Source organism: Pleurodeles waltl, chromosome 5 (assembly GCF_031143425.1).
Source record: "Pleurodeles waltl isolate 20211129_DDA chromosome 5, aPleWal1.hap1.20221129, whole genome shotgun sequence".
In the NCBI taxonomy this organism is placed as follows: Eukaryota; Metazoa; Chordata; class Amphibia; order Caudata; family Salamandridae; genus Pleurodeles; species Pleurodeles waltl.
The window spans coordinates 1,799,184,792-1,799,208,400 of record NC_090444.1 but is presented as its reverse complement, the minus strand read 5'-3'; the positions used below and the strand labels follow the sequence as shown (position 1 = coordinate 1,799,208,400).

Below are 23,609 nucleotides of genomic sequence, written 5' to 3'. Positions count from 1 at the left end.
GAAGTCTTTCGAGTCACAGGACCGAGTGACTCCTCCTTTTGTCTCCATTGCGCATGGGCGTCGACTCCATCTTCGATTGTTTTTTTTCCGCCATCGGGTTCGGACGTGTTCCTGTCGCTCCGAGTTTCGGAACGGAAAGATAGCTAATTTCGGAAGATTTTCGTCGGTATTGTTGCGTTCGGGATCGGCGTAGTTAGATTCAACACCGCGTTGAAGGATCGAAGAGCTCCGGTGCCCTTCGGGGGTAGTTTTTTCGATCCCCCGTCGGGGCCTGGTCGGCCCGACCGCGTGCTGAAGAACGCCGATGGAACGGACCCCATTCCGTTTCTGCCCCAAATGCCACAATAAATACCCCTATACAGACCAACACTTGGTCTGTAACCTGTGCCTGTCACCTGAGCACAGTGAAGACACCTGCGAGGCCTGTCGTGCGTTCCGGTCCCGAAAAACACTCCGAGACCGTCGAGCCAGAAGACTTCAGATGGCGTCCGCGCCGACAGCCCACCGAGAGTTCGAGGAACAAGAAGAAGAAGGTACCTTCTCGATCCAAGACTCAGACTCCGAAGGATTCGACGATACACAAACCGTGAGTAAGACGTCGAAAACCACACAGAGGAAGATTTACAAGGCCCAGGGGACGCCACTGCCACCAGGCCATGGCTCCACCCATAAATTTGGTGACCGACCGTCGGCACCGAAAAAGGCCCAAACTGTGCCGAGATCGTCCGACTCCGGTCGAGACACCGGCACGCAGCCTTCTCGGGACCGAGAAAGTGCTGGAGACAAGCCTCGACACCGAGATGCCGGTGTAGACACGGCTCGACGCCGAGACAGCGGCCCCGAAGAAGATCGGCGCCGACAGGTTTCGGCCCCGAAAATGAAAAAAGTCACCTCGGAGCCGAAAAAGAACGCAGACAGGGTTTCGGTCCCGAAACAAACTGCAACCGACCCAGCTTCAGGCTCTTATACAGAAGAGCACTCGCTAACCTCCCAAATGCAAAAGCATAGGTTTGAGGAAGAGCTACAATCAACTGATGTGGACCATACGCAAAAGCGTATTTTCATACAGCAGGGGACAGGAAAAATAAGCACCCTTCCCCCTATTAGAAGAAAGAGAAGGTTGGAGTTCCAAACTGAACAGACACCACAACCAAAAGTGGTGAAAAGAGTTACCCCACCACCCTCTCCTCCGCCCGTGATTAACGTCTCACCAGCACAAACTCCATCACACTCCCCAGCTCACACCACCATAAGCCAGGGTGACCAAGATCAAGACGCATGGGACCTATACGACGCCCCAGTGTCAGATAACAGTCCGGAGGCATACCCTACGAAGCCATCTCCACCAGAGGACAGCACCGCGTATTCTCAAGTGGTGGCTAGAGCAGCACAATTTCACAACGTAAGCCTCCACTCAGAACAGGTCGAGGATGATTTTTTATTCAACACACTCTCCTCCACCCACAGCTCATACCAAAGCCTGCCTATGCTCCCTGGTATGCTCCGGCACGCAAAAGAAATCTTTAAGGAGCCGGTCAAAAGTAGGGCAATCACACCAAGGGTGGAAAAAAAGTATAAGGCGCCTCCTACAGACCCGGTTTTCATCACTACACAGCTGCCACCAGACTCTGTCGTTGTAGGAGCAGCTAGGAAAAGGGCCAACTCCCACACATCTGGAGATGCACCACCCCCAGATAAAGAAAGCCGCAAGTTCGATGCAGCTGGTAAGAGAGTCGCAGCACAAGCTGCAAACCAGTGGCGCATCGCGAACTCCCAGGCACTACTTGCGCGCTATGACAGAGCCCACTGGGACGAGATGCAACATCTCATTGAACATCTGCCCAAGGACTTACAAAATAGGGCAAAACAAGTGGTTGAGGAGGGACAGACCATTTCCAACAACCAGATCCGCTCCTCCATGGACGCTGCAGATACAGCTGCACGGACAATTAATACATCTGTAACTATCAGAAGGCATGCATGGCTCCGAACGTCTGGATTTAAACCAGAGATTCAACAAGCAGTTCTCAATATGCCTTTTAACGAAAAAGAACTGTTTGGTCCAGAAGTGGACACAGCGATTGAGAAACTCAAAAAAGATACGGACACTGCCAAAGCCATGGGCGCACTCTACTCCCCGCAGAGCAGAGGGAATTACAGCACATTCCGTAAAACACCCTTTAGAGGGGGGTTTCAGGGTCAGAGCACACAAGCCAGCACCTCACAAGCAACACCGTCCAGTTACCAGGGACAGTATAGAGAAGGTTTTCGGGGACAATATAGAGGAGGGCAATTCCCTAGGAATAGAGGAAGATTTCAGAGCCCCAAAACCCCTACTACTAAACAGTGACTCACATGTCACTCACCCCCTCCACACAACACCAGTGGGGGGAAGAATAAGTCATTATTACATAGCATGGGAGGAAATCACTACAGACACTTGGGTTCTAGCAATTATCCAACATGGTTATTGCATAGAATTTCTACAATTCCCTCCAAACATACCACCAAAAGCACAAAATTTGACAACACATCATTCCAATCTCCTGGAGATAGAAGTGCAGGCACTATTGCAAAAGAATGCAATCGAATTAGTGCCAAACACACAAATAAACACAGGAGTTTACTCACTGTACTTTCTGATACCAAAGAAGGACAAAACGCTGAGACCAATCCTAGACCTCAGAGTAGTGAACACTTTCATCAAATCAGACCACTTTCACATGGTCACACTACAAGAAGTATTGCCATTGCTAAAACTACACGACTACATGGCAACTTTAGACCTCAAGGATGCTTATTTCCATATACCAATACACCCATCGCACAGGAAATACCTAAGGTTTGTATTCAAGGGAATACATTACCAATTCAAGGTACTGCCTTTCGGATTAACAACCGCACCAAGAGTCTTTACCAAATGTCTAGCGGTAGTTGCTGCACACATAAGAAGGCAGCAAATACATGTGTTCCCATATCTAGACGACTGGCTAATCAAGGCCCATTCGTTAATAGAGTGCTCAAATCACACAAATCATATCATACAAACCCTCTTCAAACTAGGGTTCACCGTCAACTTCACAAAATCCAAAATTCTGCCGCGCAAGATACAACAATACCTGGGAGCCATAATAGACACATCAAAAGGAGTAGCCACTCCAAGTCCACAAAGAATTCAAAATTTCAACACCATCATACAACGCATGTATCCAACACAAAGGATACAAGCAAAGATGGTACTACAACTCCTAGGCATGATGTCTTCATGCATAGCCATTGTCCCAAACGCAAGACTGCACATGAGGCCCTTACAACAGTGCCTAGCATCACAATGGTCACAAGCACAGGGTCACCTTCTAGATCTGGTGTTAATAGACCGCCAAACTTACCTCTCGCTTCTGTGGTGGAACAACATAAATTTAAACAAAGGGCGGCCTTTCCAAGACCCTGTGCCACAATACGTAATAACAACAGATGCTTCCATGACAGGGTGGGGAGCACACCTCGATCAACACAGCATACAAGGACAATGGAACGTTCATCAAACAAAACTGCATATAAATCACCTAGAACTTCTAGCAGTTTTTCAAGCACTAAAAGCTTTCCAACCAATAATAGTTCACAAATACATTCTCGTCAAAACAGACAACATGACAACAATGTATTATCTAAACAAGCAAGGGGGGACGCACTCCACGCAGTTAAGCCTGCTAGCACAAAAGATTTGGAGTTGGGCAATTCACAACCAAATTCGCCTAATAGCACAATTTATACCAGGGATCCAAAATCAACTCGCAGACAATCTCTCTCGAGATCACCAACAGGTCCACGAATGGGAAATTCACCCCCAAATTCTGAACACTTATTTCAAACTCTGGGGAACACCTCAGATAGACTTGTTTGCGACAAAGGAGAACGCAAAATGCCAAAACTTCGCATCCAGATACCCACACAAACAGTCCCAAGGCAATGCCCTATGGATGAACTGGTCAGGGATATTTGCTTACGCTTTTCCTCCTCTCCCTCTCCTTCCTTACCTGGTAAACAAACTCAGTCAAAACAAACTCAAACTCATATTGATAGCACCAACGTGGGCAAGGCAACCCTGGTACACAACGCTGCTAGACCTATCAGTAGTACCCCACATCAAATTGCCCAACAGGCCAGATCTGTTGACACAACACAACCAAAAGATCAGACACCCAGATCCAGCATCGCTGAATCTAGCAATCTGGCTCCTGAAATCCTAGAATTCGGGCACTTACAACTTACCCAAGAATGTATGGAAGTCATAAAACAAGCCAGAAGGCCATCCACCAGGCACTGCTATGCAAGTAAATGGAAGAGGTTTGTTTGCTACTGCCATATTAATCAAATACAACCATTACACACAACTCCAGAACATGTAGTGGGTTACTTGCTTCACTTACAAAAATCTAACCTGGCTTTCTCTTCCATTAAAATACACCTTGCAGCAATATCTGCATACCTGCAGACTACCTATTCAACTTCCCTATATAAGATACCAGTCATTAAAGCATTCATGGAGGGCCTTAGGAGAATTATACCACCAAGAACACCACCTGTTCCTTCATGGAACCTAAATGTTGTCCTAACTAGACTTATGGGTCCACCTTTTGAACCCATGCACTCCTGCGAAATACAGTTCCTAACCTGGAAGGTGGCATTTCTCATCGCCATTACTTCCCTAAGAAGAGTAAGCGAGATTCAGGCGTTTACAATACAGGAACCTTTTATACAACTACACAAGAATAAGGTCGTCCTAAGGACCAATCCTAAATTTTTGCCAAAGGTTATTTCACCGTTCCATCTAAATCAAACAGTGGAACTTCCAGTGTTCTTTCCACAGCCAGATACCGTAGCTGAAAGGGCACTACATACATTAGATGTCAAAAGAGCATTGATGTATTACATTGACAGAACAAAGAACATCAGAAAGACTAAACAACTATTTATTGCATTTCAAAAACCTCATGCAGGAAACCCAATATCAAAACAAGGTATAGCCAGATGGATAGTTAAATGCATCCAAATCTGCTACCTTAAAGCTAAACGACAGCTGCCCATTACACCAAGGGCACACTCAACCAGAAAGAAAGGTGCTACCATGGCCTTTCTAGGAAACATCCCAATGCAAGAAATATGTAAGGCAGCCACATGGTCTACGCCTCACACATTCACCAAGCACTACTGTGTAGACGTGTTATCCGCACAACAAGCCACAGTAGGTCAAGCCGTATTAAGAACATTATTTCAGACTACTTCCACTCCTACAGGCTGATCCACCGCTTTTGGGGAGATAACTGCTTACTAGTCTATGCAAAACATGCGTATCTACAGCGACAGATGCCATCGAACTGAAAATGTCACTTACCCAGTGTACATCTGTTCGTGGCATCAGTCGCAGTAGATTTGCATGTGCCCACCCGCCTCCCCGGGAGCCTGTAGCAGTTTGGAAGTTACCTTCAACTATTTGTATATGTATCATCTCAACCTTAAATAGGTGCATACTTAGTCACTCCATTGCATGGGCACTATTACTACAATTCAACTCCTACCTCACCCTCTGCGGGGAAAAACAATCGAAGATGGAGTCGACGCCCATGCGCAATGGAGACAAAAGGAGGAGTCACTCGGTCCCGTGACTCGAAAGACTTCTTCGAAGAAAAACAACTTGTAACACTCCGGCCCAACACCAGATGGCGAGCTATTGCAAAACATGCGAATCTACTGCGACTGATGCCACGAACAGATGTACACTGGGTAAGTGACATTTTCATTATTTATTATTTGTACACGTTTGCTTTTCAAGCATGTGAGTCTATGAAAGATCCAGTGCTGGAGAAAAATTTTTTTACTTACCTGATGCAATGGTTCTGCAGCTTTAAGTTTTCATAGATTCATATGGGTCCCTCTGACCCATATTAGAGTCTTAGCTGCCTATTGTTATTTCATACTTGTGCTACGGGATATTAGGTACAGTGACCCTTTGAGGGAGTGATGAATGTTCAGCCCTCATCCCATTAGTTAGAGACTGGTTCTTTTTCAGTGATATGAGTAGGGTCTAGAAAGGCAATGTCTAAATTCGTATGAGGGTATGATTTTTTTACAGTGCTTTTGAAATGTACCATGTCTTCAAGCTTGACGACAGGGATGATTCAAACACCTGAATCTTTAAGATACAAAATGCTAATGCTAGAGAACCATCATTACAGATACGTTTTTTTATTTATTTTTTTATGATGTTTTGATTTCTCGCTGTAGAGCCTTAGTTGGGAACCTCCTGCTACCTTCTACTTAAAAATGGTACATATTATCACTGCAGGTAATTTTTCCATTGAAATATGACCGCAAGCTTATTTTTAACATGCATTGGAGGTGCCGGAGTATCCTCTGATGGCCGCCCGCAACATTTTTTCTTTGTGATGAAAGCAGCCAGTCAGAGTGCTTGCTCCATAGGAACACGTCTTTCATGGGGACTAATTGGCCCAAGGGGAAAAAAAAAAGCCCCCGGACCAATCAGAATGCTCTATTTTTCTAAGTGGAGTTAGAGGGACTCTTACAAGAGTCCATCAAGCCCAACTCTCTAGATATACAAATATTTTTGACACTTAATATCTCAAAAACTACTGAACAGCAAATTTGGTGTAATTCTGTTTAGCAGTTTTAGCGGTAGCACTGCCTTAAGTCTGTAAAAAAAAAGCATGGGGATATTTTGTGTTTTGGAACCCCTGCCTTTTTCTTGGCCCCCGCTAGGCCAATCATCCAGAAACTTTCCATGTACATACTAGGCCAAAAAGAGAAATTTTATGTAAAGTTTTGTGGAGATTCATCACATGGTGCCAAAGTTATTAACAAAACATAAAAGGCATTTGCTATGGAAACGCTGACCTAGCTATATACATTCATACAGTACCACTAAAACTCTCTTTAATTTCAAAGATTAATTGTGTTGTGTTGCCTCTATTACTAATTAATTTTATTCTATCTCGTCCTAAAAGAACCATCTGCTTTTCCAAACAGTGTCAAATCTTATGCTGTCGGCGGCAAATTATGCACAGCTTAAATACTGTTCTTGGTGCATATACACAAAAACTGAAATCATGCAGAGAAGATTATCAGTGCCCCGTCTGAGTATGCCACACAAATTTGAAAGGGCATTCCTTTCTTATGTTAATCAAAAATCTATATTATGGTAGCTAGTAGAAGATAGCATGCCAGGTCTTACTTTTTCTTGGGATTTGTCCCCAGCTCGATTAGATTTCCTAAAGAAAATGTTTTGTGCATTCATGCTTCGATAACAGAGCTCTGAAAGTCAATTAATTTAGTTTTCCTAGGCACAAAATCATAATAGTTTTAGTTGGTAATATCCACAGTAGCTATTGAAAGGCACCCATAATATATACGGTGGATATTTTGTCACCACAGGTCGTCTCTGTAACTTTGCTGAAGCAATAAACAGAACTGAATGTTTGTTCTTTCAGAAGCATTATTCTGTTAGCACTTCACATTAGTTTTATAGGCTGATGTTACCTGTCTGTATAAAGAAGCAAAAATGGCATTCTATATGTGATACTATCAACCAGTTGAGTATTTTTTGTTTGCTCTTTTCAGCTGTCTTTTAAACAAATTGGTCTATTCTGGCCTCTTAGCTTTCTCTCCTCACCAAAGTTTCAGCTCTTCGAAACTGTTTTCTCTCTGAGAAATTAGCTTTAAATAGAGGCAGATGACCTTATACTTGCACATTTTCCAAAATCATCCCCTGGTCCCCTTAGGGCAATCATTCATGCTGCAATGCAAGTGGTCACCCAGGAAAACATAATCCTACCATATCATTTGCATATTAAAAGACATTCACTGGCTCTTTCTGGAAGCTATCCTTTAGTTCAAAGTGGCTTCCATTACCCATGAAGCCCTCCACAGTGGTCTCCCATCTTAAATAGAGAGCCACATTGTAAATTGACAGGGATCAACTAGGAGCAAAACTAGTGTGGTATTAGTGATACCCTCGGCCAAGAAGCCCAAAGCCCAAAGCCCTAAACAAAGCTTTGATCTTGCTTGACACGCAGATGGTTGAACGCTATACCGAAACATATCAGATAGATTCAGATTGATGGCCATTCAGAGGAAACTTGAAAAACCACATCTCACTAACTTTCTATTATTGCTAACCATGTTCCTCAGAGTAATTGATGTTTAACTGTTGTCTAGTCATCTTAGGTTTCTGTCACTTAGCCAACTCATTATCTTCTTAGTTTATTGTTAAGGTCCCTACAGCCTTTGTGGCTAGATCTGCATTATATGATTATGATAGCTAAGTAAAACATACATAAATAAAGAAGCCTGAAGGATGTGGCAGGGATTTTGCCTTAGGATTGTGCAAGGGGAATGTGGGAGACTCAACAACTTAGCTCCCACTGCATCCAATTCCCTAGAAGGAATAAGAAGCCAATTTCTTCATCCACACTTGAAAAGATTAGGTTTGATACCCTTACGTTTTGACTTTGAAACTCAATGTCCATGCTGAGTGCAGTTGATAAAGCAGGAGCTGTAGCATTGACCACGAATGGTGTACTGCTTTCAAAAGTGAAAAAAAGAAGATCCCAACACAAGGCAGAATATGAAGCTGTAGTGTTGTTTGTGGAAAATGAACAGAACCACTAGCCCATATAATGACTTGCAATAGAAGCTGGACTCCCCTGGCAAATTGAAGATCTACCTATCTGTCTGTCTGTCTAACTATCTAAATGTGTCTATATATATGTATGTGTGTGTGTGTGTGTATATACAGGGAGTGCAGAATTATTAGGCAAGTTGTATTTTTGAGGATTAATTTTATTATTGAACAACAACCATGTTCTCAATGAACCCAAAAAACTCATTAATATCAAAGCTGAAATTTTTGGAAGTAGTTTTTAGTTTGTTTTTAGTTTTAGCTGTGTTAGGGGGATATCTGTGTGTGCAGGTGACTATTACTGTGCATAATTATTAGGCAACTTAACAAAAAAAAATATATACCCATTTCAATTATTTATTATTACCAGTGAAACCAATATAACATCTCAACATTCACAAATATACATTTCTGACATTCAAAAACAAAACAAAAACAAATCAGTGACCAATATAGCCACCTTTCTTTGCAAGGACACTCAAAAGCCTGCCATCCGTGGATTCTGTCAGTGTTTTGATCTGTTCACCATCAACATTGCGTGCAGCAGCAACCACAGCCTCCCAGACACTGTTCAGAGAGGTGTACTGTTTTCCCTCCTTGTAAATCTCACATCTGATGATGGACCACAGGTTCTCAATGGGGTTCAGATCAGGTGAACAAGGAGGCCATGTCATTAGATTTCCTTCTTTTATACCCTTTCTTGCCAGCCACGCTGTGGAATACTTGGACGCGTGTGATGGAGCATTGTCCTGCATGAAAATCATGTTTTTCTTGAAGGATGCAGACTTCTTCCTGTACCACTGCTTGAAAAAGGTGTCTTCCAGGAACTGGCAGTAGGACTGGGAGTTGAGCTTGACTCCATCCTCAACCCGAAAAGGCCCCACAAGCTCATCTTTGATGATACCAGCCCAAACCAGTACTCCACCTCCACCTTGCTGGCGTCTGAGTCGGACTGGAGCTCTCTGCCCTTTACCAATCCAGCCACGGGCCCATCCATCTGGCCCATCAAGACTCACTCTCATTTCATCAGTCCATAAAACCTTAGGAAAATCAGTCTTGAGATATTTCTTGGCCCAGTCTTGACGTTTCAGCTTGTGTGTCTTGTTCAGTGGTGGTCGTCTTTCAGCCTTTCTTACCTTGGCCATGTCTCTGAGTATTGCAAACCTTGTGCTTTTGGGCACTCCAGTGATGTTGCAGCTCTGAAATATGGCCAAACTGGTGGCAAGTGGCATCGTGGCAGCTGCACGCTTGACTTTTCTCAGTTCATGGGCAGTTAATTTGCGCCTTGGTTTTTCCACACGCTTCTTGCGACCCTGTTGACTATTTTGAATGAAACGCTTGATTGTTCGATGATCACGCTTCAGAAGCTTTGCAATTTTAAGAGTGCTGCATCCCTCTGCAAGATATCTCACTATTTTTGACTTTTCTGAGCCTGTCAAGTCCTTCTTTTGACCCATTTTGCCAAAGGAAAGGAAGTTGCCTAATATTTCTGCACACCTGATATAGGGTGTTGATGTCATTAGACCACACCCCTTCTCATTACAGAGATGCACATCACCTAATATGCTTAATTGGTAGTAGGCTTTCGAGCCTATACAGCTTGGAGTAAGACAACATGCATAAAGAGGATGATGTGGTCAAAATACTCATTTGCCTAATAATTCTGCACTCCCTGTATATATATGTGTTTGATGGCATGTGTAGCTGCAGATACACATGCTGTGCACATCCCGCCATCTGGTGTTGGGCTCGGAGTGTTACAAGTTGTTTTTCTTCGAAGAAGTCTTTTCGAGTCACGAGATCGAGGGACTCCTCCCATTTTGGCTCCATTGCGCATGGGCGTCGACTCCATCTTAGATTGTTTTTTTTCCGCCATCGGGTTCGGACGTGTTCCTTTTCGCTCCGTGTTTCGGGTCGGAAAGTTAGTTAGAATCTCGGAAAAATCGTCGGTATTGTTTGCGTTCGGTATCTGGTTAGTTACAACAGATCAACACCGACTTTTGAAGAGCTCCGGTGGCCCTTCGGGGTTTTTTCGATCCCCCGTCGGGGCCTGGTCGGCCCGACCACGTGTCTCTTCAAGGCTGATGGAACGGACCCCATTCTGCTTCTGCCCAAAATGCCATAACAAGTATCCGTATACAGATCAGCATCTGGTCTGTAACTTGTGTCTGTCTCCAGAGCACAAGGAGGATACCTGTGAAGCCTGTCGAGCGTTTCAGTCAAGGAAGACACTAAGAGACCGAAGAGCAAGAAGACTGCAAATGGCGTCGGCGCCGACAGGACAAGGGTGTTTCGAGGAGGAGGAAGAAACCTTCTCCATCCAGGAATCGGACTCGGATGAGATCGATCCCGAAGAAACGCCGAAAACCGTGAGTAAGATGTTGAAACACAAAACTCACAAAAAGACCGCAAAAGCCCAGGGGACGCTACCGCCAACAGGCCATGGGTTAACCCGAAAAATAGGTGACCGATCATCAGCACCGAAAAAGGGCACGCTGGTGTCGAAGTCATCCGACTCCGGTCGAGATACCGGCACACAGCAATCTCGGGCCCGAGATAGCGGTTCCGAGCAAGTTCGGCACCGAGACAGCGGCACCTAAATGAGTCGGCACCGAGAAACAACAACACCGAAAGCAAAAAAGGTTTCGCCGGAACCAAAAAAAGTAGCCGAAAAGGTTTCGATACCGAAACATCCGGCCTCGGAACCGAAATCAAGTTCCTACACAGAGGAACAAGGACTGTCCTCACAAATGAAAATACATAGATTTAGACAGGAATTGGAGACAATGGAGCTAGACTACACCCAAAGAAGGCTCCACATCCAAAAAGAAACGGGGAAGATCAGCACTCTCCCTCCTATTAGAATGAAACGCAAACTTGCATTCCAGGAGAAAGACAAGCAGCCACAGGCAAAGGTGGCTAAACAAGTAACCCCGCCACCGTCTCCACAACGCTTGCCGCAAACATCACCGGTAGCTACTCCACCTATGATGCAATCCCCGACCCATACAGGGATGAGTCAAGACGACCCTGACGCGTGGGACCTTTATGACGCACCAGTGTCAGATAATAGTCCAGACTGTTATCCAGCTAGACCTTCGCCACCAGAGGATAGTACAGCCTACGCACAGGTGGTGTCGAGAGCAGCAGCATTTCATGTCAGCCTGCATGCAGAGCCCATTGAAGACGACTTTTTATTTAACACACTGTCGTCCACACACAGCCAGTACCAGAGTCTTCCCATGCTACCCGGAATGCTAAAACACTCCAAACAAGTGTCTGAGGAGCCTGTAAAAGGAAGGGCCATTACTCCAAGAGTGGAGAAAAAATATAAACCGCCACCAACAGACCCCGTGTACATCACACAACAGCTAACACCGGACTCAGTTGTAGTAGGGTCAGCTCGCAAGAGAGCGAACTCACATACTTCAGGAGATGCACCACCTCCAGATAAAGAATGTAGACAATTAGACGCAGCAGGCAAAAGGGTGGCGGCACAGGCAGCAAACCAGTGGCGTATTGCAAATTCACAGGCTTTGTTGGCCAGATACGATAGGGCTCATTGGGATGAAATGCAACACTTTATAGAACATTTGCCCAAGGAGTTCCAGAAGAGAGCACAGCAGGTAGTAGAAGAAGGACAAAGTATCTCCAACAATCAGATACGGTCAGCAAAGGATGCTGCAGACACAGCTGCTAGAACTGTCAACACAGCAGTGACAATAAGGAGACATGCATGGCTGCGTACATCAGGATTTAAACCAGAAATACAGCAAGCTGTGCTGAATATGCCATTTAACGGACAGCAGTTGTTTGGGCCGGAGGTGGACACTGCTATCGAGAAACTTAAGAAAGACACTGACACGGCCAAAGCGATGGGCGCACTCTACTTCCCACAGAGCAGAGGCACATTTCGAAAAACACAGTTTCGAGGGCAAAGCACAGAACCCACGACCTCACAAACAAGGCCCACTTATCAGAGCCAATTTCTGCGGGGAAGTTTTCGGGGACAATATAGAGGGGGACAGTTCCAAAAAAGTAGAGGGAAGTTCCAAAGTCCCAAAACTCCTCAAAATAAGCAGTGACTTCCAAGTCACACATCCCCAACACATAACACCTGTTGGGGGGAGACTAAGCAAATTTTACAAACATTGGGAGGAGATAACAACAGACACTTGGGTACTGGCAATTATCCAGCATGGTTATTGCATAGAATTTCTCAAATTCCCTCCAAACGTCCCACTGAAAACACACAATATGTCAAAACAACATATAGATCTTCTAGGACTAGAAGTTCAGGCATTGATACAGAAAGAGGCAATAGAATTAGTACCAAACCAACAGAAAGGGACAGGAGTTTACTCTTTGTACTTTCTCATACCCAAAAAAGACAAGAGTCTGAGACCTATACTAGATCTCAGAACATTACATACCTACATCAAATCAGATCACTTTCACATGGTGACATTGCAGGACGTAATCCCACTGCTCAAACAGGACTACATGACAACACTAGACCTAAAGGATGCATATTTCCATATACCGATACATCCTTCACACAGAAAGTACTTAAGGTTTGTATTCCAAGGAGTACATTACCAATTCAAGGTGTTGCCATTCGGAATAACAACTGCGCCAAGAGTTTTTACAAAATGCCTGGCAGTCGTAGCTGCACATATCAGAAGGCAGCAAATACATGTATTCCCGTACCTAGACGATTGGTTAATCAAAACCAACACGCTAGAACGGTGTTCACGACACACAAATTATGTCATAGAAACCCTCCACAAACTAGGTTTCTCAATCAACTACACAAAGTCACACCTTCTGCCGTGTCAAACACAGCAATATTTAGGAGCGACAATCAACACAGCAAAAGGGATTGCCACTCCAAGCCCACAAAGGGTTCAGGCATTTCACAATGTAATACAGGTCAAAATGGTGATGAAACTCCTAGGCATGATGTCATCATGCATAGCCATTGTCCCAAACGCAAGGTTACACATGCGGCCCTTACAACAGTGCCTATCATCACAGTGGTCACAGGCACAGGGTCAACTTCTAGATCTGGTGTTGGTAGACCGCCAAACATACATCTCGCTTCAATGGAGGAACAGTATAAATTTAAACCAAGGGCGGCCTTACCAAGACCCAGTGCCACAATATGTAATAACAACAGATGCCTCCATGATAGGGTGGGGAGCACACCTCAATCAACACAGCATCCAAGGACAATGGGACACTCAGAAAAAACAGTTTCACATAAATCACTTAGAACTATTGGCAGTATTTCTAGCGCTAAAAGCTTTTCAACCCATAATAAGCCACAAACATATTCTTGTCAAAACAGACAACATGACAACGATGTATTACCTAAACAAACAGGGAGGGACACACTCAACACAGTTGTGTCTCCTAGCACAAAGAATTTGGCATTGGGCGATTCACAACCACATTCGCCTAATAGCACAATTTATTCCAGGAATTCAGAATCAGTTAGCAGACAATCTCTCTCGGGATCACCAACAGATCCACGAACGGGAGATTCACCCCCAAATCCTGAACACTTACTTCCACAATTGGGGAACACCACAAATAGATCTATTTGCAACAAAGGAAAACGCAAAATGCTGAAACTTCGCATCCAGGTACCCACAAGATCAGTCTCAGGGCAATGCGTTATGGATGAGTTGTTCAGGGATATTTGCTTACGCTTTTCCCCCTCTCCCACTCCTTCCATATCTGGTAAACAAGTTGAGTCAAAACAAACTCAAACTCATACTTATAGCGCCAACATGGGCAAGACAACCTTGGTACACAACACTACTAGACCTCTCAGTAGTGCCTCATGTCAAACTACCAAACAGACCAGATCTGTTAACGCAACACAGACAACAGATCAGACATCCAAATCCAGCATCGCTGAATCTAGCAATTTGGCTCCTGAAGTCCTAGAGTTCGGACACTTAGACCTTACACAGGAATGTATGGAGGTCTTAAAACAAGCTAGAAAACCTACCACTAGACATTGCTATGCAAATAAGTGGAAAAGATTTGTTTATTACTGCCATAATAATCAAATTCAACCCTTACACGCATCTGCCAAAGACATCGTAAGATACTTACTACATTTGCAAAAGTCAAAGCTAGCTTTTTCTTCCATTAAGATACATCTTACTGCAATTTCAGCTTACCTGCAAATTACACACTCAACTTCATTATTTAGGATACCAGTCATAAAAGCGTTTATGGAAGGCCTAAAGAGAATTATACCACCAAGAACACCACCAGTTCCTTCATGGAACCTCAACATTGTCTTAACACGACTCATGGGCCCACCTTTTGAGCCCATGCACTCTTGTGAAATGCAATACTTAACATGGAAAGTTGCATTCTTAATTGCCATCACATCTCTAAGAAGAGTAAGTGAGATTCAAGCCTTCACCATACAAGAACCATTTATTCAAATACACAAGCATAAAGTAGTTCTACAAACAAATCCTACATTTTTGCCAAAAGTCATATCACCGTTCCACTTGAATCAAACAGTAGAATTACCAGTGTTCTTCCCACAGCCAGATTCTATAGCTGAAAGAGCACTACATACATTAGACTTCAAAAGAGCATTAATGTACTACATTGACAGAACAAAACTAATTTGAAAAACAAAACAATTATTTATTGCTTTCCAAAAACCTCATACAGGAAATCCAATTTCTAAACAAGGCGTTGCTAGATGAATAGTTAAATGCATTCAAACCTGTTATCTTAAAGCAAAAAGAGAACTGCCTATTACACCAAGGGCACACTCAACTAGAAAGAAAGGTGATACCATGGCCTTTCTAGGAAATATTCCAATGACTGAAATATGTAAGACAGCTACATGGTCTACGCCTCATACATTTACCAAACACTACTGTGTAGATGTGTTAACAGCACAACAAGCCACAGTAGGTCAAGCAGTACTATGAACTTTGTTTCAAACAACTTCAACTCCTACAGGCTGATCCACCGCTTTTGGGGAGATAACTGCTTACTAGTCTATGCACAGCATGCGTATCTGCAGCTACACATGCCATCGAACGGAAAATGTCACTTACCCAGTGTACATCTGTTCGTGGCATTAGTCGCTGCAGATTCACATGCGCCCACCCGCCTCCCCGGGAGCCTGTAGCCGTTTAGAAGTTGATCTTAACTACATTATGTACATACGTATTCACTCCATTGCATGGGCACTATTGCTAGCATACACAACTCCTACCTCACCCTCTGCGGGGAAAACAATTTAAGATGGAGTCTACGCCCATGCGCAATGGAGCCGAAATGGGAGGAGTCCCTCGATCTCGTGACTTGAAAAGACTTCTTCGAAGAAAAACAACTTGTAACACTCAGAGCCCAACACCAGATGGCGGGATGTGCACAGCATGTGAATCTGCAGCGACTAATGCCACAAACAGATGTACACTGGGTAAGTGACATTTTCCATATATATATATATTTGTGTTCGATGGCATGTGTAGCTGCAGAGACACATGCTATGCATAGCTTCTGCCATCTAGTGTTGGGGGCTCGTAGTGTTAAAAGTTGTTTTTCTTCAAAGAAGTCTTTTTTTTGAGTCACTGGATCAAATGATTCCTCTTCTCGGTCATAGTGCGCATTGGCATTGACTCCTTTATTTTCATCTATAGTCGAGCCGATAGTACAGTCAAAAACCACATTATGCCCTTTTGGGCGCGTGCCCAACTCAGGCCTGTTCAGGCCTACCACGCCGAAGCCTGATGGATCGGACTCCATTCCAATTCTGTCCTCAATGCCATGTGAAATGTCCGTACACAGATCAACATGTGGTATGTAATCTGTCTCTCTCCCGACCATAGAGAAGAAGGCTATGAAGCCTATCGGTCGTTCCGGTCGAAAAAGACACTGCGTGACCAGAGAGCCAGAAGACTTGAGATGGCGTTGAAAAATACAGAGTACGTTGACACTGTAGAGGAAGAACAAGACCAAATGGCAGTTTCTTTTCAGGACACTGACTGAAAGACTCTGAGGAAGATAGTCAACCGATCACTGTGGCTCAGCATGTGAGTACAACAGCCCCTACGCCCACTATCAAAAGACTATCTAAGGCCTTGGGTGCACCACTGCCAGAGAGCTGTGGTTCCACCTGAAAGAAAATAATCATCGACCGACCTTTGGGTTTGCGCCACACCAGCTTTGATACTGGAGTCGACCAAATCTATCAAAAGCTCCACATCCAAGCCCAGCCGGCATCCACACTCTTCGGAGTTGAAAGTTCGACCAGCTTCGGAGCCGAAACAACAGGCTGTATCTTCGGAACTGAAAAAATTGTCAACTTCAATTGTCATCTACATCGATGAACAGTCCTCTAAATCGCCAAAGACATCAGAATATATTTCTGAAGATTCTGGCAGTCAGCCTATACTTGAAATCATGGATGACAAACAATCAAGGATTCATATCCACAAAGAGACTGGGAGGATCATTGCTGCACCTCCTCCACAAACAAAAAGAAAGTTGGCATTTCAAGAACATCTTGATACTGCTCCATCACCAGCAAAGATTTTTAAAAGGAAGGAGAAGCCATTACCTTTGCAAAATTCTCCACCACATTTGCCACAACTTTCTTTCTCACCCCCACCCATTAGCCCACCACCATTGCCTTCACCGACATACCACACTTATTCACATGGTGATACAGTTGATCCCTGGGATCCATATGATCCAGATCCCATGCCACTAAATTACCCATACCTTTATCCTCCCAAACCTTCGCCACCAGAGGATACAACAGCATACACACAGGTCATTTCAAGGGCAGCTGAGTATCATTGGGTACTTATGCATAGTGAGCCCTTAGAAGAGGATTTCCTTTTCAATACACTATCCTCCACGCCTTCATGTTACCAGTGCCTACCAATGTTGTCTGGCATGATCAGGCATGCAGCCTAAATATTTAAAGAACCTGTTAAAGCTAGGATTTTAACACCACATGTAGACTAAAATATAAGCCTGCATCTACAGATCCAGCTTACATCACGCATCAGGTACCACCAGACCCTGTTGTCGTCAGTGCTGCCAGAAAAAGGGCCAGTAGCCAATCGCCAGGGGATACCCCTCCCCCTGACAAAGAAAGCAGGAAGTTTGATGCTGCTGGCAAGAGGGTAGCTACACAGGCAGCTAACCAATGGCACATTGCCAATTCACAAGCCTTGCTAGCAAGATATGATAGGGCACACTGGGACGAAATGCAGGAATTATTCCAACACCTGCCAAAAGAACATCAAAAAAGGGCTCAACAAATTGCTGAAGAAGGTCAAGCAGTAAGCAACAACCAGATAAGGTCTGCTCTTGATGCTGCAGATACAGCAGCTATGAGTGTAAATACTGCTATAACCATATGTAGACATGCATGGTTAAGATCTTCTGGGTTCAAGCCAGAAATACAACAAGCAGTACTAAATATGCCATTTGACAAAAAATACCCATTTGGTCCTGAGGTTGATACAACAATCGAGAAACTCAGGAAGGATTCAGACACTGCAAAAGCAATGGGAGCTCTATACACAACACCTTATAGAGGCTCCTTTCGTAAACAATTTAGAGGAGGCTTCAATGCTTCTACCTCCCACCCTAAACAAGGCCAACAACAATACCAAAGAGGAGCATTTAGAGGCTCTTATAGAGGCCAACACTTCAGAGCCAGAGGAAAATTTCAGGCCTCAAAAAGTGTTACCACTCCTTCAAAACAGTGACTTCCTCAGCATAGCACAACCCCACACATCTCCTGTGAGGGGAACAGTACAGCAATTCCACTCCCAATGGCAAAATATCACCATAGACCAATGGGTACTTTCAATTATCTGCAATGGTTATTGCCTAGAATCTACCCCTCCAAACATTCCTCCTCATTATCACAGGCTGTCCCCAGAACACAACCCTGTTACAAGAAGTACAATTGCTACTACTAAAAGAGGCAATATAATTAGTTCCAAAATCTCAACACGTAACAGGGGTATTACCACTATTCTTCCTCATTCCCAAAAAGGATGGTACTCTGTAAGGAAATGCCTCCTTGGCATGGTTACCCCCTGACTTTTTGCCTTTGCTGATGCCAAGTTATGATTTGAAAGTGTGCTGAGGCCTGCTAACCGGGCCCCAGCACCAGTGTTCTTTCCCTAACCTGTACCTTTGTCTCCACAATTGGCACACCCTGGCATCCAGGTAAGTCCCTTGTAACTGGTACCCCTGGTACCAAGGGCCCTGATGCCAGGGAAGGTCTCTAAGGGCTGCAGCATCTCTTATGCCACCCTAGGGACCCCTCACTCAGCACAGACACACTGCTTGCCAGCTTGTGTGTGCTGATGGGGAGAAAATGACTAAGTCGATATGGCACTCCCCTCAGAGTGCCATGCCAACCTCACACTGCCTATGGCATAGATGCCTCTAGCAGGCCTTACAGCCCTAAGGCAGGGTGCACTATACCGTAGGTGCATGAGCACTATGCCCCTACAGTGCCCCTACAGGAAAACCTTAGACATTGTAAGTGCAGGGTAGCCATAAGAGTATATGGTCTGGGAGTCTGTCAAACACGTACTCCACAGCACCATAATGGCTACACTGAAAACTGGGAAGTTTGGTATGAAACTTCTCAGCACAATAAATGCACACTGATGCCAGTGTACATTTTATTGTAAAATACACCCAAAGGGCATCTTAGAGATGCCCCCTGAAAACATACCTGACTTCCAGTGTGGGCTGACTAGTTTTTGCCAGCCTGCCACACACCAGACATGTTGCTGGCCACATGGGGAGAGTGCCTTTGTCACTCTGTGGCCAGTAACAAAGCCTGTACTAGGTGGTGGTGCTTCTCACCTCCCCCTGCAGGAACTGTAACACCTGGCGGTGAGCCTCAAAGGGTCATCCCTTTTGTTACAGCGCCACAGGGCATCCCAGCTAGTGGAGATGCCCGCCCTTCCGGCCACAGCCCCCACTTTTGGCGGCAAGGCCGGAGGATATAATGAGAAAAACAAGGAGTCGTCACTGGCCAGTCAGGACAACCCCTAAGGTGTCCTAAGCTGAGGTGACTCTTGACTTTTAGAAATCCTCCATCTTGCAGATGGAGGATTCCCCAGATAGGATTAGGGATGTGACCCCCTCCCCTCCGGGAGGAGGCACAAAGAGGGTGTAGCCACCCTCAGGGCTAGTAGCCATTGGCTACTAACCTCCCAGACCTAAACCCCCCCCCCCTAAATTGAGTATTTAGGGCCCCCAAGAACCAAGCAAGATAGATGCCTGCAAACTGAAGATGAAGAAGGACTGCTGACCTGAAGCCCTGCAGAGAAGATGGAGACATCAACTGCTTTGTCCCCAGCCCTACCGGCCTGTCTCCCCACTTCAAGAAAAACTGCAACAGCGGTACATCCCCCAGGGTCCAGCGACCTCCGAAGCCTCAGAGGACTACCCTGCATCTAAAAGGACCAAGAACTCCCGAGGACAGCGGCCCTGTTCCAAAGAAACTGCAACTTTGCAACAAAGAAGCAACTTTTAAAGACCACACGTTTCCCGCCGGAAGCGTGAGACTTTCCACTCTGCACCCGACGCCCCCTGCTCGACCTGCAGAAAACCAACACTACAGAGAGGACTCCCCGGCGACTGCGAGCCCGTGAGTAGCCAGAGTTGACCCCCCTGAGCCCCCACAGCGACGCCTGCAGAGGAAATCCAGAGGCTCCCCCTGACCGCGACTGCCTGCTTCTAAGAACCCGACGCCTGGTAAAGACACTGCACCCAGGACTTGAAGGATCCGACATCCAGTGCAGGAGCGACCCCCAGGTGGCCCTCTTCCTAGCCAGGTGGTGGCTACCCCGAGGAGCCCCCCCCTTGCCTGTCTGCATCGCTGAAGAGACCCCTGGGTCTCCCATTGAAACCTATTGCAAACCCAATGCCTGATTGCACTCTGCACCCGGGTGTACTTTCTGCGCTGACATGTGTCCTCCCCACCTCCCCACACCACCCCCCCCCCTCCCCCGGTGCCCTACAAAACCCCCCCCCTGGTCTGCCCTCTGAAGTCGTGCGTACTTACCTGCTGGCAGACTGGAACCGGGGCACCCCTATTTCCATTGCATTGAAGCCTATGCGTTTTGGGCATCACTTTGACCTCTGCACCTGACCGGCCCTGAGCTGCTGGTGTGGTAACTTTGGGGTTGCCCTGAACCCCCAACGGTGGGCTACCTTGGACCCAACTTTGAACTCTGTAAGTGCTTTACTTACCTGTGAAACTAACAAATACTTACCTCCCCCAGGAACTGTTGATTTTTGCAGTGTCCAATTTAAAAATAGCTTATTGCCATTTTTGCCAACATTGTACATGCTATTGTGATGATTCAAAGTTCCTAAGATACCTGAGTGAAATACCTTTCATTTAAAGTATTGTTTGTAAATCTTGAACCTGTGGTTCTTAAAATAAACTAAGAAAATATATTTTTCTATATAAAAACCTATTGGCCTGGAATTGTCTTTGAGTGTGTGTTCCTCATTTATTGCCTGTGTGTGTACAACAAATGCTTAACACTACCCTCTGATAAGCCTACTGCTCGACCACACTACCACAAAATAGAGCATTAGAATTATTTATTTTTGCCCCTATCTTACCTCTAAGGGGAACCCTTGGACTCTGTGCATGCTATTTTTTACTTTGAAATAGTACACACAGAGCCAACTTCCTACAGTGGGGTCTCTCGTTTTTCCCCTGGGGGGGGATTTAGGATGCTTCCCTGGTCGGTCATCTCCCCTGTGGTTGGTCCACTTTTTGGTTCAGTTTCTTTTGTGCGACCAGTTTTACCCATCTTCTGTGACATCAAGCTTGTTCCCTCCAGGTGCCTTTGCCCTTTCTCTCCTGGTCCCACTCGTATATTAGGCTGGGCAGGATCTCCGGAGGATTGGTTCACCCCCCCCCCCCAGATCGCTCAAGTCAATATTAAATCTGAGAGAAGGACTCCTGATCCACCCCTTCGGGTTTCGCCTTGTCCCGGTTTATGTAATGCTCACAGTTTCGTGGGACTTCATTAAGACTCCCTGTCGGATCCGTCTTGGTCCCCCCCTATCATCAGGCGGTTTTGCCACTATGAGGGGAGAGGACGCCCGCCGTCCTCCACTAATGTGGTTCGCTCGTCAGGGCCTCTGTGCCAGATGAGGCCTCCTCGGAACCGCCCAGGACAGGCCAAGACCCCCCTCTCTCACCTTCCTCAAGTGAAGTCTGGCTAATTGTTATGGAGAGGACGTTCTACAGCTTATGTTTGCTGCAACCTGCAGATAGTCTAAGTGTTTTCAATATGAATCACATTCATCTCAAGGCTAACCAACAGTTTAACTAATTTTAACTCCAGTTCAACTGTATTTTGTTATGACAGTGTTAATCTGTCATGTGATCCCCAATAGAAAAATACATTAATATCCCATTAATGTGTTTTCCCTTTATAAGATTCCCAATAATCCACATGATGTACCATTTACACGCTTGCTATTTCAACCTTTGTTGAAACAAATGAATTCTATGGTGCTCCAAGAGGTGATTGTAATCTTGCTGTTGGGTTCAAGCAAATAATGGATGTCGCTAAATATGCCTTTTGTTTATAAAGGTATTAGTATCTATTGTGTAGTGTGTAACATGTATTATATGCTTTCAGGAGTGGTTCGTGACTTCAATGAGGATGCTGATGACATGATTTGTGCAGCTGAATCGGATGGTAAGTACATATTTTACGGAATGGATGAGATTTCAGCAAGGGTAAATGACCTGTTAAGAATGCAATTTTCTTTCAAGGTGTTTGCAGTTGTCAGAATTATCCAACGTGATCATAGATCCATGTGTTCTAAACAACCGGTGTATTAATGATTGACAGACATTAGTCTGTGCAGGTATTTGTATGTATGATAAAGCTTGAGCTTTGTTTAGCAATGCAAAGGAGTACCATACCAGACAGAGAGTACATAAGGTTGGAAAATTCAAATCAAGTAGATGGTTGGTGCCATTTTTGCAAATGAGACGTGAGTGGGATATGTTCTCTTACTTCTGATTTGAAGGATGAATGATTCTAGCCAGATCTAGGTGGCAACGGAGTTCCAGAATCTAAATGCATGACAGAAGAAGGGGTTGCTGCATTGTTTTGCCTCAACTCTCCCTCCGTCACTGCTCTGAGAATTGTGAAGACCACAGGAGATTTTGCTTATGTGGTGTGATTGGTGTGTTTGGATTTACCACCTTGAGGGTGATACAGCAGACTTTGAAAGTAGAACACACCAGCAAAGGGAGATAGTTCTGACTACTTTGGGTACTTTTTCCTTCTCTTGACGAATTGTCCTGCATTGTGGAGTAATGGTCTTCAAGAGAATCAGATTATTCTCTGAATCTGAAGCATGGTGTTTCCACTATTAAAATGTTAGGTGACCACAAATTGAACTGCTGTTCTGAAATTCGTTTCCTTGCCATGAATTCAGATTCTGTGCCATGAATTTGAGTACCAGGAGAGGATTCTCAGACTGTGATATTATTGGTTTCTGCTGGATACTTGTAACCTCAGATTACATTTAGAGTATTACCCAGACCTCAGATTGAATCCAGAAATGTTCTCAGCAGTGCTCCCACACAACACTAGGTATTTAATTCTGGCTTCTTTCCACCCCAAAAGCGACTGAGTCATGCGCATATAAGCACCAACCCTGTGCACCTACGTCAATTCTTTTCTTTCAACAGTGGATCTGGAGTTCTGCTCCCTTTTACATCAGTTTCCAAATTTTTTTCCAAACTTGAAACTAGTGTGCAACGGAACAATGTCCCCATCTAAAACTGCAGGGTTCAGACCATGCCATGACTGTCAGAAACAGATGTTGATATTGG

The 23,609-nt window shown here is 44.9% G+C and overlaps 1 protein-coding gene across 2 annotated transcripts in view; it reads left to right on the top strand.

Moving 5' to 3' along the window:
- The window catches only part of LOC138296807 (exportin-5-like), a 1,394,731-nt gene that overhangs the window by 973,576 nt on the left and 397,546 nt on the right, over positions 1-23,609 (top strand). For both annotated transcript variants that reach the window (XM_069236253.1, XM_069236252.1), the window contains one exon: positions 22,399-22,458. In XM_069236253.1, the coding sequence (XP_069092354.1) occupies positions 22,399-22,458 (60 nt within the window). The remainder of the gene's footprint in view (positions 1-22,398; positions 22,459-23,609) is intronic.